This window comes from Saccopteryx leptura, chromosome X (genome assembly GCF_036850995.1).
Source record: "Saccopteryx leptura isolate mSacLep1 chromosome X, mSacLep1_pri_phased_curated, whole genome shotgun sequence".
In the NCBI taxonomy this organism is placed as follows: domain Eukaryota; kingdom Metazoa; phylum Chordata; class Mammalia; order Chiroptera; family Emballonuridae; genus Saccopteryx; species Saccopteryx leptura.
The window spans coordinates 56,780,448-56,792,757 of NC_089516.1; the positions used below are offsets into that span (position 1 = coordinate 56,780,448).

Below are 12,310 nucleotides of genomic sequence, written 5' to 3' on the forward strand. Positions count from 1 at the left end.
GCATGTTGCCTAGGTCATAGCAAACCCCCCAAAACAATACTAATGTTTATGCATCCCTTAATTTAAAAATAAGACAACAACAACCTCCAATCTGCCTGGCATTGTATTAGGTTACTTCACTGGGGAGTTGGGGGTGATTCAGAGGAAAGATGGGGACTGTAGTGTCCTTTCCAACCTTTAGTCCCAGGCAGACAGTGGATGATTCTTATCAGGGAAGTATGACCTTCACTCCTCTCATCTCCTATAAACAGCCAGCCACATCCAGCCTCTGTGACACCTAACACTGTAAAACGTGCTCCAAACAATGGCTGCTTCCTCTAGAGCATCCTTTTTGCAGACATCCACCTAACTTGCTCCCTCACCTCCTCGGAGCTTTTGTTCAAATATCACTTTACTGGCCACTCCCACAGAAAATAGCAACTCCTCCCCTCCAGGACATACATGCCCACTGCTATTCAATGTTCATTTGGTCACTTATTGTCTGCAAGCTCCAAACTCCCATGCTGCCAATGTTTGGTATACACATCTGTGGTACTTTGTATTTGTTGAATAAATGCATAGGAAAGGGGGTCAGTATATCTGGGTTTCACTGAAATAGAAGAGGGAAGGGGCCAGAGGAAAAGCATACCACGAGCAAGGGCAAAGAGGGAGGTCACTGCTAGTTAAGGACACTGGTTGCATCTCAAATCTTTGAAAACACCTGGAAAGATTCCCTGCAGCAGCTCTCTAAAAGGATCACTCTCAAAATGCTCTCTCTCGCCACCAGGCCCCGCCCCCAAGAAGCGGGGCAGGGAGGAGGCACGCAGGCGCAGTTGCGCTCTAGCGGTGCAAAGCCTGTGAGCCCAGAGCCCCTGACGGGCCGCCTGAATCGGTGGCTGCAGCGCCTGAAGCCCTGCCCTCTGTCGCAGCTTGTCACCGTGGCCCTGGAGCGACCTCACTGAGCTAGAAATGCCGCCGCCAGACCGGGGCCTGCTCTGGCTAGGCCTGGTCCTGGGCTCCTGCACCTCTCTTGGGTCCACAGCGGTGGGAAACAATGCCAAAGGTAATGCCTGTGTCCCTGCCCAGATTGGGGGCTCTCGTCCTCCCTCCCAACTCCTCTCCATTATTTCCTCCCTAAATCTATTCTTTCCTCCTTCACGCCCTTTCTCATAGTATTCCTTCTTCCTTCCTTCCATCCTTCTATTCATTCTTACATCCACCCTTCCTTTCTTCCCACCCAGTTTTTTCTTCCCTCTATCCGTACTTCTCTCCTTTCCTAAATTATTCTTTAGTCTATCCTTCCCTCCCTCTCTCTCCCCCTGTCTCTCTCTTGGTCTCTTCCTTTATCCCTCCCTCATCTGGGCTTGAAGCGATGGCCAAAGCTATCCCTGTCACCCAGGACTGGGGCTTTCTCTGTCCACCCACTCCCACCATCCTTGGCTTGGTTAGCTGGATTGTCAAGGTGTCAAGGTGCAGGGTACAACCTTGAGCCTTTCAGTACCCTAGAACCTGTCATGAGTGGGGGTTCAGTGTCAGTGCAGGTCATCTCACTGAAGCCCCACTCTCCTGTGCAGATGCTCTGAATATCCTCCTAATCATCGTGGATGACCTGCGCCCCTCTCTGGGCTGCTATGGGGACAAACTCATAAGGTCCCCAAACATCAACCAACTGGCATCTCGCAGTCTCCTCTTCCAGAATGCCTTTGCCCAGGTATGTCTGGGGTCCTTTAGGTGTGGTTGTGAGCCTTATGCAATGAGAGTTGGTGAGGGGTGGGCACCTCAGCAGTTGTTAGATGGCACTGATTGTGCCAGACATCTGCTTATTAGAGGGAAGCATAGTCTGGAAAATGGCGATTGAAATAATCTGGTTGTTTACTGACAAGGAAGATTGTGCTTTTAAGGGTTCCCCTCCTCCTTGGGTACAGCGTTTACCCTGGCCCCAATGTCCTCAGGATAGTCCTGACTAGCTTTCTTCCCCCAAAAGGAGGTGGCCTGATACTGAGAAAAAAAGGGTGCTGCAGAATGCTACCTTCAGACCTGCCGACTAACCTTGAACTAGTGTCAGCCAACTTGCCATGGTGGCACACCTTCCTGAACCCCCTCACAGGGCCATTCCCAGGACCCTTGCCTGTGAGACATTATTGTGTAGAAGGAGTACACAATCATCTGCTGGTTTGAGGGGCTAAGTCCTTCCCTCTCTCTTTCCTGGGAGACATTTCTGGTGACTAAGTGAGCCCCAAATCCCACGGTCTGGCTGTAAGATCTGCATGACTCAGCAGCCAAGCTGTTTGCTGAGGATTGGGAGGTTGCCTGGTTACGATTTAGCTCCCAGACTGTTTTCCTCTGATGTTGTTTCCTCTGCTTTTACTCCTTAACAGCAAGCAGTGTGTGCCCCGAGCCGTGTGTCCTTCCTCACTGGGAGGAGACCTGACACCACTCGCCTGTATGACTTCAACTCCTACTGGAGAGTACAGGCTGGAAACTTCTCCACCATCCCTCAGTACTTCAAGGAGAATGGCTACGTGACCATGTCTGTTGGAAAAGTCTTTCACCCTGGTACTGCGTGCTATCCAAAATCTGAGTTCTTTTTTGTTTCATGCCCAAGCATGGGGGATCCTGTTCTGGGGTTGGGGCTGTCTTTTCAGAGACCTCTTGGGACTGGGTGGACATCCCGTTATTCACTGTTGATTTTTTACAAAATCTTCTCAACCTGGCTTCATGTTCTCACCCAAAGTGAAAAAAGGTAGAAGGAGGTTTTCTTCTTTTTAGGAACTAGTTGTGGTGCTGTTTGGTTCCTTCAGCTCATGGGGCAGAAGATGTGCACTGGATGGGGAGGTAACAGTGTTGGGTGAGATTCTAGCTATGTGCCTGACTCTTTGTACCCCAGAATCCCTGTCAATAAAGTTAGGGGTTAACGGTTAGAACATCTGAGGATGTCCCATGTGACTAGCTGTTGTTGCTGTCTTGCTCAAGGAAGGGGCTGCTGCTGAAAGTCTGTGAATTATGTCAGCAAAAGCAGTGTGATTTGGTGCCCAGGACCTATAGGCTGTCAGGGGCTGCCAGTTGTGACCTTCAACACTGCCTGATAAACTGGCTCTCTTTAATGTCAAAATGAAAATGCTGAAGCACAACTCTAAGGCTTTTTTTTTAACATACAGAATAATTTCATGATTATTTGACAAAAAGATGGGAAAAAAAAGAAAGTATGAAATAAATGCAAGTCACTTGTAATCATGGCACCTTGTGGTGAGCTGTATTTTGATGTCTACTCTATTCTGGACACATTATTTTTCTGATTGAAGATTATTATGTATATAAAATTTTATATCAGCCCTGGCCAGTTGGCTCAGCGGTAGAGCGTCAGCCTGGCGTGCGGGGGACCCGGGTTCGATTCCCGGCCAGGGCACATAGGAGAGGCGCCCATTTCCTTCTCCACCCCCTCCTTCCTCTCTGTCTCTCTCTTCCCCTCCCACAGCCAAGGCTCCATTGGAGCAAAGATGGCCCGGGCGCTGGGGATGGCTCCTTGGCCTCTGCCCCAGGCGCTAGAGTGGCTCTGATCGCAGCAGAGCGATGCCCTGGAGGGGCAGAGCATCGCCCCTTGGTGGGCAGAGCGTCGCCCCTGGTGGGCGTGCCGGGTGGATCCCGGTCGGGCGCATGCGGGAGTCTGACTGTCTCTCCCTGTTTCCAGCTTCAAAAAAAGAAAAAATACAAAAAAAAAAAAAATCCCAAAAAACAACAAAAAAATTTATATCTGTATTTTTTTTTTTTTTTCCTGGAGCTGGAAAGAGGAGGCAGTCAGACAGACTCCTGCATGTGCCCGACCGGGATCCATCCGGCACGCCCACCAGGGGGCGATGTTCTGCCCATCCTGGGCATCACTCTGTTGCGACCAGAGCCAGTCAGTCTAGCGCCTGAGGCAGAGGCCACGGAGCCATCCCCAGCGCCCGGGCCATCTTTGCTCCAATGGAGCCTTGGCTGCGGGAGGGGAAGAGAGAGACAGAGAAGAAGGAGAGGGGGAGGGGTGGAGAAGCAGATGGGCGCTTCTCCTGTGTGCCCTGGCTGGGAATCAAACCCGGGACTTCCGCACGTCAGGCCGATGCTCTACCACTGAGCCAACCAGCCAGGGCCTTATATCTGTATTTTTAAATAAACTTTTTCATTATAGTTACTCTTCATGAAGAAATTTTAAAAGATTATTAATTGATTTTTAGAGAGAAGAAAGGATAGAGAGAGACAGAAATATAGATCTGTTTCTGTCTGTAACCTGACCAAGGATCGAACCCACTATGTCTGTGCTTTGGAACAATGCTCTAACCAACCAAGCTTTCAGGTCAGGGCCATGCAAATTTTTTAAATATCAGCAGAGTAGTCTAACATACAGATGTATTGTACGTTAGTTCAAGTTTTTTTTTCAGGTCTTTCCTGTCACACATACAGCTGGGATTAATATCTCTGGAGGTAGAGTGAACTGCTGTTGGGCAATACCACCAGGATTCTGGGCCCCTAGGTTTCAGTCCCAGCTCTGCCACTTCTTAGCTATCAGTTGCCCTTGAGCAAATAATTCATCCTCTGAGTCTCATATTCCTTTCCTGGGGAGCTGGAGTCATAGATCCCCTGATTACCTTCCAGGGAAGCATCCCAATGCAGGTATGAAAGTGCATTGAAAACCCAAATTCTATATGGTTCACAGTGCTTATCATTACGGGCAATGACTTGAATGTTTTCAATAGCTTTCCTTTTGCTCATTGCATACATCTGTAGGATCAGCAGCCGCCTTCTGGAACACAGCTGGTCAGTCTAGGTTGAGGGTAACTTATGGCTGGGCCAAGTCAGGCCCAGGTTTGAAGGTGAACCTGTCAGGAATCATGTGCAACCAAAAGCCCACCATCTGGGCAGAGTGTCGCCCTTGGTGGGCGTGCCGGGTGGATCCCGGTCGGGCGCATGCGGGAGTCTGTCTGACTGTCTCTCCCCCTTTCCAGCTTCAGAAAAATACAAAAAAAAAAAAAAGCCTACCATCAGAACTTTCTGCAATCAGTACTCATATCACCCCTTGTCTGAGTACCGCTGGAGACAGTTTTAGGGAAAGGAGAAAATATAGTAGAGGGGAGACCATGTTTCAGGGAGGGAGGCCAGACAAGACTTGAGTGGTGTTGCTTGGCTTTCTTCCTCCTGATAGTTAGTTTTGGGGATCAGGCTCTAAGCACTGTGTTAACCAGAGAACAAAAACTCACCTGCAGTCCTTGTGGAAACACATTTTTCAACTGAGTCTTTGTTCTCAAGACTTTGCTCTGTCAGGGAAGAACCTGTCAAGGATGTTAGCAGCCACCACTGAGTGAATTCTAGATAAATGCCAGTTAGTGTGCTAGGCAGTCTTTTAATCCTCTTCAAATCTTCAAGAGCAAGCAAGGTGGGTTTTTTTTTTTTTTTTTTTTTTATCATAGTCATCATTTCCTGAGGAGGAATTTCAGGCTTACGTAGGTCAAGTACCTTGCCCAAGGTTACACCAGTACTAAGTGGCAGTTCCAGGATTTGAATCCAGGTCTGTCAGTGGCCTCTGCTATATCCACTGTGCTTATTGTGCTGATGCACCTTCTACCCACTGCCCTGTAATGTGTCACTGTTCTGTGGCTCTAATGCACTTCCTTCTATGCTCCTCCTGGCTAATCCCCATAGGTAGCACTTCCCTTAATTACCCTTGAAAGCCTTACTGACCCCTGGAAGCCCTTGCTGCCCACCATCACTGGACCCACGTCACCTCTGTGCCTGGGGTGTCCCACCCTCACTTAACACAGTACTTTTACTCTCTAGATAGCTGGCAGTCTTTTCTTGGTTTCACATGTTGTCATTTTGTCTTCCCAAATAAGCTGTTAACTACTGAGTTTAGGACTAGGTTTATACTTCATGAATGACCACTGAACCTGGAGTTCTAAGGCATGGATTGTAGTGCCGGCTCATTTGTCTAATATCTATTTGGCATCAGGCAGGGCACCAACATTCTCTGAGCCTCCCTTTCCCCACCTGGCCCATGGTGATGCCAGTGCCTCTGCCGCCTCCTTCATAGGGCAAGTGAGAGGCTTCAGCTGGGGCTCTGCAGGGTTGTGTTGCTGTTAACAGGCTAGCTTAACTCATCCTTTTAGGTTTCTTCCTCAGCCTAGCATGAGCTACCAGGGCTTTAGAGACCAGGAAATCAGATGCTTAGTACTCAAATAGAAACCTAGAGAAAGTTGGCTTTAGTGGGGACTTCATCACGTGGCCTAAGCTCTTGATCTTATAGGTAAAACAACAACAACAAAACTTAGTATCAAAGAAGTGAGATGATATTTCCCTGTTTACAAAGTTTTAACTTTGGGTGAAGAGGACATTGAAAGACCCTTCATGTTTTATTTACTGACTTTCTTTTTTCCCCCCCTCAAGGAATATCTTCTAATCATAGTGATGATTCTCCATATAGCTGGTCAGTTCCACCTTACCATCCTTCCTCTGAAAAGTATGAAAACACTAAGGTAAGTATATGAAAGGGTTGCAGTTATGCAGAGGAAGCACTTTTTCTCTGTCTACTAATTTAAGGGTCACTGTTGTGTATACTATACCTTCTTTCAAGCTGGTTATCCATTGAAGTTTGTGATTATGACTTGACAGAGACATGTGTTTAGACCTTTTACATTAGGTCCAATAGGAGAGGTGGTTTTGTTTTAGAAGTTGGTGGGCATGTCTTTTTTTTTTTTTTTTTCATTTTTTCCAAAGCTGGAAATGGGGAGGCAGTCAGACAGACTCCCGCATGTGCCCGACCAGGATCCACCCAGCATGCTCACCAGGGAGCGATGCTCTTCCCCTCTGGGGCGTTGCTCTGTTGCATCCAGAGCCATCCTAGCGCCTGAGGCAGAGGCCACAGAGCCATCCTCAGCGCCCGGGCCATCTTTGCTCCAATGGAGCCTCAGCTGCGGGAGGGGAAGAGAGAGACAGAGAGGAACGAGAGGGGGAGGGGTGGAGAAGCAGATGGGCGCTTCTCCTGTGTGCCCTGGCTGGGAATCGAACCCGGGACTCCTGCACGCCAGGCCGATGCTCTACCACTGAGCCAACTGGCCAGGGCCGGGCATGTCTTGTTCTGGAACCTTATATTCTACTGTGTGAAAATCATTTAATGGCTCCTTGGTGCTCATTCTGGATAAGGTTCTGAGCTGAGGGTTGTAGGGGATGGAGAGTCATGGAAGGGAGAAGAGAGACCTGTGCTGCAGCAGTCTCAGCCCAGATTGAAAAAAAGGCAAATAGTCTGCCTGTCTGTCTTAGGCTTAATGGATATAGTTAGGTGCTGAGAACTTTGATGAGGGTTTTAAATTTTTAGAGCATTGTGGAATAAAAAAGGAATATACAAAGAAAATCTTCATTAAGAGGAATATAATATATGTATAGATGAAACTAAAACCCATATTTAAGAAATTCAGAAAACCAGATGCAGGACTGAGGAATGACATACATGCTCCTTGAAAATTTTTGAAGATATCATGTGGAGAAGTATGTGGATTTGTAGGGTTTGCTGTGGTGGAGAGGAGTATTTTAATTCTTGACAACTTTCTATTTCAGAATACAGTTAAAGCTAAGGGTTCTGGACTTTGGCTTGTGGCTTGAGTGTTAACAAAATGAGATTGGAAGACCCCATCTAAATCCTTCCACTCCCTGAAGCCATCTTGCTACTTTTTAATGACCTCTGAAATGTGCCAGGCCCCTGGCCCCTACCATGTGCAATTGTTTTCAAAGTGGTGGGTCTGACTGTACCAAACCCCCCATGAGTGCTGCAGATTCTGTGGAGAGCAGGTGCTGGGAGTCAGGTGCTGGGCTGTCTAGCCCCAGGGCAGGGTAAATGAGGTAGCCTATGGAAGGCAGCTGCTGCTACACCTGGGTCTTGGTGAGGTCGCAGTCATGGTCATAATTGACTTTGGCCTTTGACCACCGTGGCCACTTTGGGATATAAAGCAGCGGGTTCCATTTTATGCAAGGTGTGGTTGAGGGTCTGGGAATTCCATGGATTATCACCTCATCTAATTGACTGGGATCCTGTCATTTATAAGCTGTAATCTGTCTTTGAAAATGAAGACATTATTGCTTTTGTTAAAATTTTTGAGATATAATTATATACTCTAAAAATGACCCTTTAAAGTATATAGTTCAATGTTTTTTAGTAGTGACGGAGTTCTGAAACCATTACCAAAACCAATTTAATACCATTTTTATTAGCCCAGAAACTAATCCTGTGCCCTTTATCATTCACTCTCCATTTCCTCTCAACCTCCAGTTTGGGGAAACAACTGATGTACTTTATGTTTGGATTTGCCTATTCTGGACAAAGTGTATAACTGGAATTATATAGTATATGCCTTTTGTATCTGGCTACTTTTACTTAGCATAATGTTATTGAGGTTCAACTATCTTGTAGCATGAATAAGAACTTCATTACTTTTTATAGACAAATAGTATTCCATTGTATGGTTGAACATATTTTACTTGTCCATTTTTCATTTAAAGGACATTTGTGTTGTTTTTACTTTTTGGCTACTATAACTAAAGTGGATATAACATTCATGAACAAGTTTTTGTATGAACTTAAGTTTTTACTTCTCTTGGGTAGATTTGGTAGGACAGTGTTTGTGTGGACATAGCTTTTATTTATTTATTTGTTTATTTATTTATTTATTTATTTATTTATTTATTACAGAGACAGTGAGTCAGAGAGAGGGATAGACAGGGACAGACAGACAGGAACGGAGAGAGATAAGAAGCATCAATCATTAGTTTTTTGTTGTGCGTTGCAACACCTTAGTTGTTCATTGATTGCTTTCTCATATGTGCCTTGACCGCGGGCCTTCAGCAGACCAGGTAACCCCTTGCAGGGGCCAGTGACCTTTGGTTCAAGCTGGTGGGCTTTTGCTCAAACCAGATGAGCCTGCGCTCAAGCTGGGGACCTTGGGGTCTCAAACCTGGGTCCTCCGCATCCCAGTCCGATGCTCTATCCATTGCGCCACCTCCTGGTCAGGCGAGACATATTTTTTTGATAATTAGTTTATTTGGGTTTCTTTTAATTGTGACCTAGAGATAGAGGATTAGCAGCAGGGATATAAGTACTGGTGGATTTCTGACCCTTCCCTTGAAAAGACGAAAATACTTCTCTATTTTATTTCTACTTTTTATGGCCTGTCCTGAATAACTAATACTTAATGTGCTGCTGATCTGAATGTTAGATACATGGTATGTGTAACATTCATGACTTCTATTTCTTGCACTTAAAAGTTGACTTTAGGCCCCGGCTGGGCAATTCACTGAATAGAACATCATTCCAGTGCACCAAGATTGTGTGTTCGATCCCTGGTCAGGGCACATCTGAGAAGCAATCAGTGAATGCACAACTAAATGGAAAAACTAAGTGGAAAAAAGAGTTGATGCTTCTCTCTCTGTCTCTCCCTCTTCCCCTCACCCTTTCTCCCTTCCTCTCTCTTTCTCTCTCTCTCTCTCAAATCAACTTAAAAATTAAAAAAAAAAACTGACTTTATATGTTTTATTTTGAAAGACATGTAGGGGGCCAGATGGAGAACTCCATGCCAATTTGATTTGCCCTGTTGATGTGGCCGATATACCTGAGGGTACCTTGCCTGACAAACAGAGCACCAAGGAAGCCATACGATTGTTGGAAAAAGTGAAAACATCTGCCAGTCCTTTCTTCTTGGCCGTTGGGTATCACAAGCCGCACATCCCCTTCAGATACCCCAAGGTGAAGAGCTGGCTGAGGGCTGATCCAACCTAGCGATGACAGCTGTGTTGTTTGTTAAAGGAGGGATTTGTGTAGTGAAGGTGGCCACATCCTGCCATCCTCGCTCACCAGGGATGCCTGATGGCACTAATGTACTCAGAAGTGTGAAGATGAGATTCAGAGGTTAAGGCTAAGTAGTAGATTTAGAACATATAAAAATACTTTCCTCTACTGGAGGGTTTCATTTCATTTCCTTGAACTTAGTGAACAAATGTTGGGTTGGTTGGTGAGATTATCACAGAGAATTGAGTCAGAGCTGCCAAAGCCTGAAAATAGGGGATAGTCCTTGTGACACACTTCCAGGGAATGTGACTTCCTCTTTAGTAATTGCCTTTCCCCCAGATCCTGTGAGGTCAGACCACTTACACACAGGACACTGCATTTCTTGTTGGAACCTAAAATCCTGTGCTTACATGTATAATTTAGAGCTTGTAATCTCTTTAAAATTTTTTTTTCAATTTTACCCTATCATGTTATCCCTGGGCCTGAGCAGCCCATTGTTTTGACTTTGAAAAGAATGTCCCTTACTTATGATGAGAATCAAGACCATAATGTGGAGTGAGTCTCATTTCTGCTTCTTATGCAGAAAAGAGTTAAAATAGCAGGCATAACTATCATCCTTTGGAAGTCCTGCTTATGAGCTTGGCCCTTGGATGGGAACCTGGATTTCTGAAGTGTTCCTACCATTCCAAGAACTGATAAGTGACTCACTATACCTAAACTGTTTATGCAAACCTCTTCCTTCCTTCTTAGAGTCTAGAAGTTTGGTATGTGCAGGCAGAGGGTGCCTGGGTGACCAGCCCCAGTAAAAACCCTGGGTACTACTACCCCTGGTAGTGGTATTTCACAGAACTTGTTGCTGCGGGGATTAAGTACATCTTATTTGACATCATTAAGAGAGGACTCTGGAAGCTTGTGCCTGGTTTTCCCAAGACTTCATCCATGTGTCTTTTTCCCTTTGACAACTATTTGATCTCCTTTTACTGAAATCAGTCATAGCCACAAGTATAACTGTGCTGAGTCCCAGTGAATCACTGAACCCAAGGGTTGTTTGGGGAACTCACAATACCTCTCTACACCTTTTATAATAGGAGGAGTGCTGGGGATAAGAACAGGAGGGCATGATTTGTATGAGGAAAGAGAGCTTCACTACTCTGTAGAAAACAAACCATATTATTTCATTACCATTGGCATCTTGTGGGAGTGCTTTAAGTTCTTGACTTTCATGTGGGGGGGGGCATACCTGAGCAATGTTAGTGGGCCATCATGTGAATGCTCCACAGGCTTAGAAAAAAAGGCAGTATAAATACCGTTAGAGTCTCAGCCTTGTACCTTTACCAAAAGGGTGACAACCTGGTGACTTTGTGTGCTTTCTCCCAAGGAGTTTCAGAAGTTGTATCCCTTGGAGAACATCACCCTGGCTCCTGATCCCTATGTCCCTGCTGGCCTCCCTTCTGTGGCCTATAACCCCTGGATGGATATCAGGCAGCGGGAGGACGTCCAAGCTTTAAACCTCAGTGTGCCCTATGGCTCAATTCCTGTGGACTTTCAGGTACCAAGGACATATTTTGGGGGAGTATTGGAGACTTATGGCATGATGTCACTGGTGATACCACTTTTCTTAGTGGATGCTACTCCATCCATTATGTCTTACTAAGAACATTCTCTGTGCAAAGCATCTTTCAAAGTGCTGGTGTTGGGGGTGGTCTAGAGGCATTTAGGACATGAAAAGTGCTGGATGGATAAAGAATCTTCCAGTCAATGTCTCCACTTCCAAAGAAAGGGGAATCTAGAGATTTGAAGACTTACTGGATGTGGGCACAGAGGTTGGGAAGAGACCTAAATGATCAACAGTAACTCATGGGAGATGCTATTTAATCTAGGTGACAGTTCATCAGTTATAGGGTGGTGGGCAACTCCTATGCATCCCAGAAAACTCAGTTTACTGGTACTTGCAGATCCCCTCTGCAGGCAAGCCAGCACGAGCACACATCTCTCTCGGGGGTAGCTTGGTAAATAGGGTCTTGGCTCTGAGAGAGCTGGGGCACCAACATGGCCGGTGCCATCCAATTGCAACATCTGGTTTCCCTTTGCCATGGTGTGGGGATGGAGCAGATATGGAGTTAGAATCCTCACAGTGACTCATCAGTTACCCTCTCCTTGTGCAGAAGACATACTGACTAATGCTATTTCTGGAATATTCCACATTCAGCCCTGCCTTTCTGTTACCATGAGAACACTCCAACAGGCAGTCTACAGTGGAAGGAAGGAGACCATTTATTCAAAGTGTGCTTTCTGGACCACCTGCAGCAGAATCACCATGATGGCTTTTTAGAAGCACAGACTCCTGGTCCACTCATATTTAGGGAATTCAAAGGTAGAGTTGGGGTCCAAGAACCTGAATTTCTAAATAAAGTACATACACAGTTGACTCTGATGCACACAGAAGTTTTAAGAACCACTGCTATTGGGTATAGTTTACAGCAAAATATAATATATAGGTACCTCTTGCTATTCATACATATTTTACCG

The 12,310-nt window shown here is 45.9% G+C and overlaps 1 protein-coding gene across 1 annotated transcript in view; it reads left to right on the plus strand.

Moving 5' to 3' along the window:
• The first annotated feature begins 828 nt into the window (after positions 1-828).
• The window catches only part of IDS (iduronate 2-sulfatase), a 35,461-nt gene continuing 23,979 nt past the window's right edge, over positions 829-12,310 (plus strand). Inside the window, exons 1-6 of the mRNA XM_066356098.1 lie at positions 829-1,042; positions 1,554-1,690; positions 2,358-2,535; positions 6,394-6,482; positions 9,539-9,739; positions 11,160-11,330. Coding sequence (XP_066212195.1) covers positions 949-1,042; positions 1,554-1,690; positions 2,358-2,535; positions 6,394-6,482; positions 9,539-9,739; positions 11,160-11,330 — 870 coding nt within the window. The 5' untranslated portion in view covers positions 829-948. The remainder of the gene's footprint in view (positions 1,043-1,553; positions 1,691-2,357; positions 2,536-6,393; positions 6,483-9,538; positions 9,740-11,159; positions 11,331-12,310) is intronic.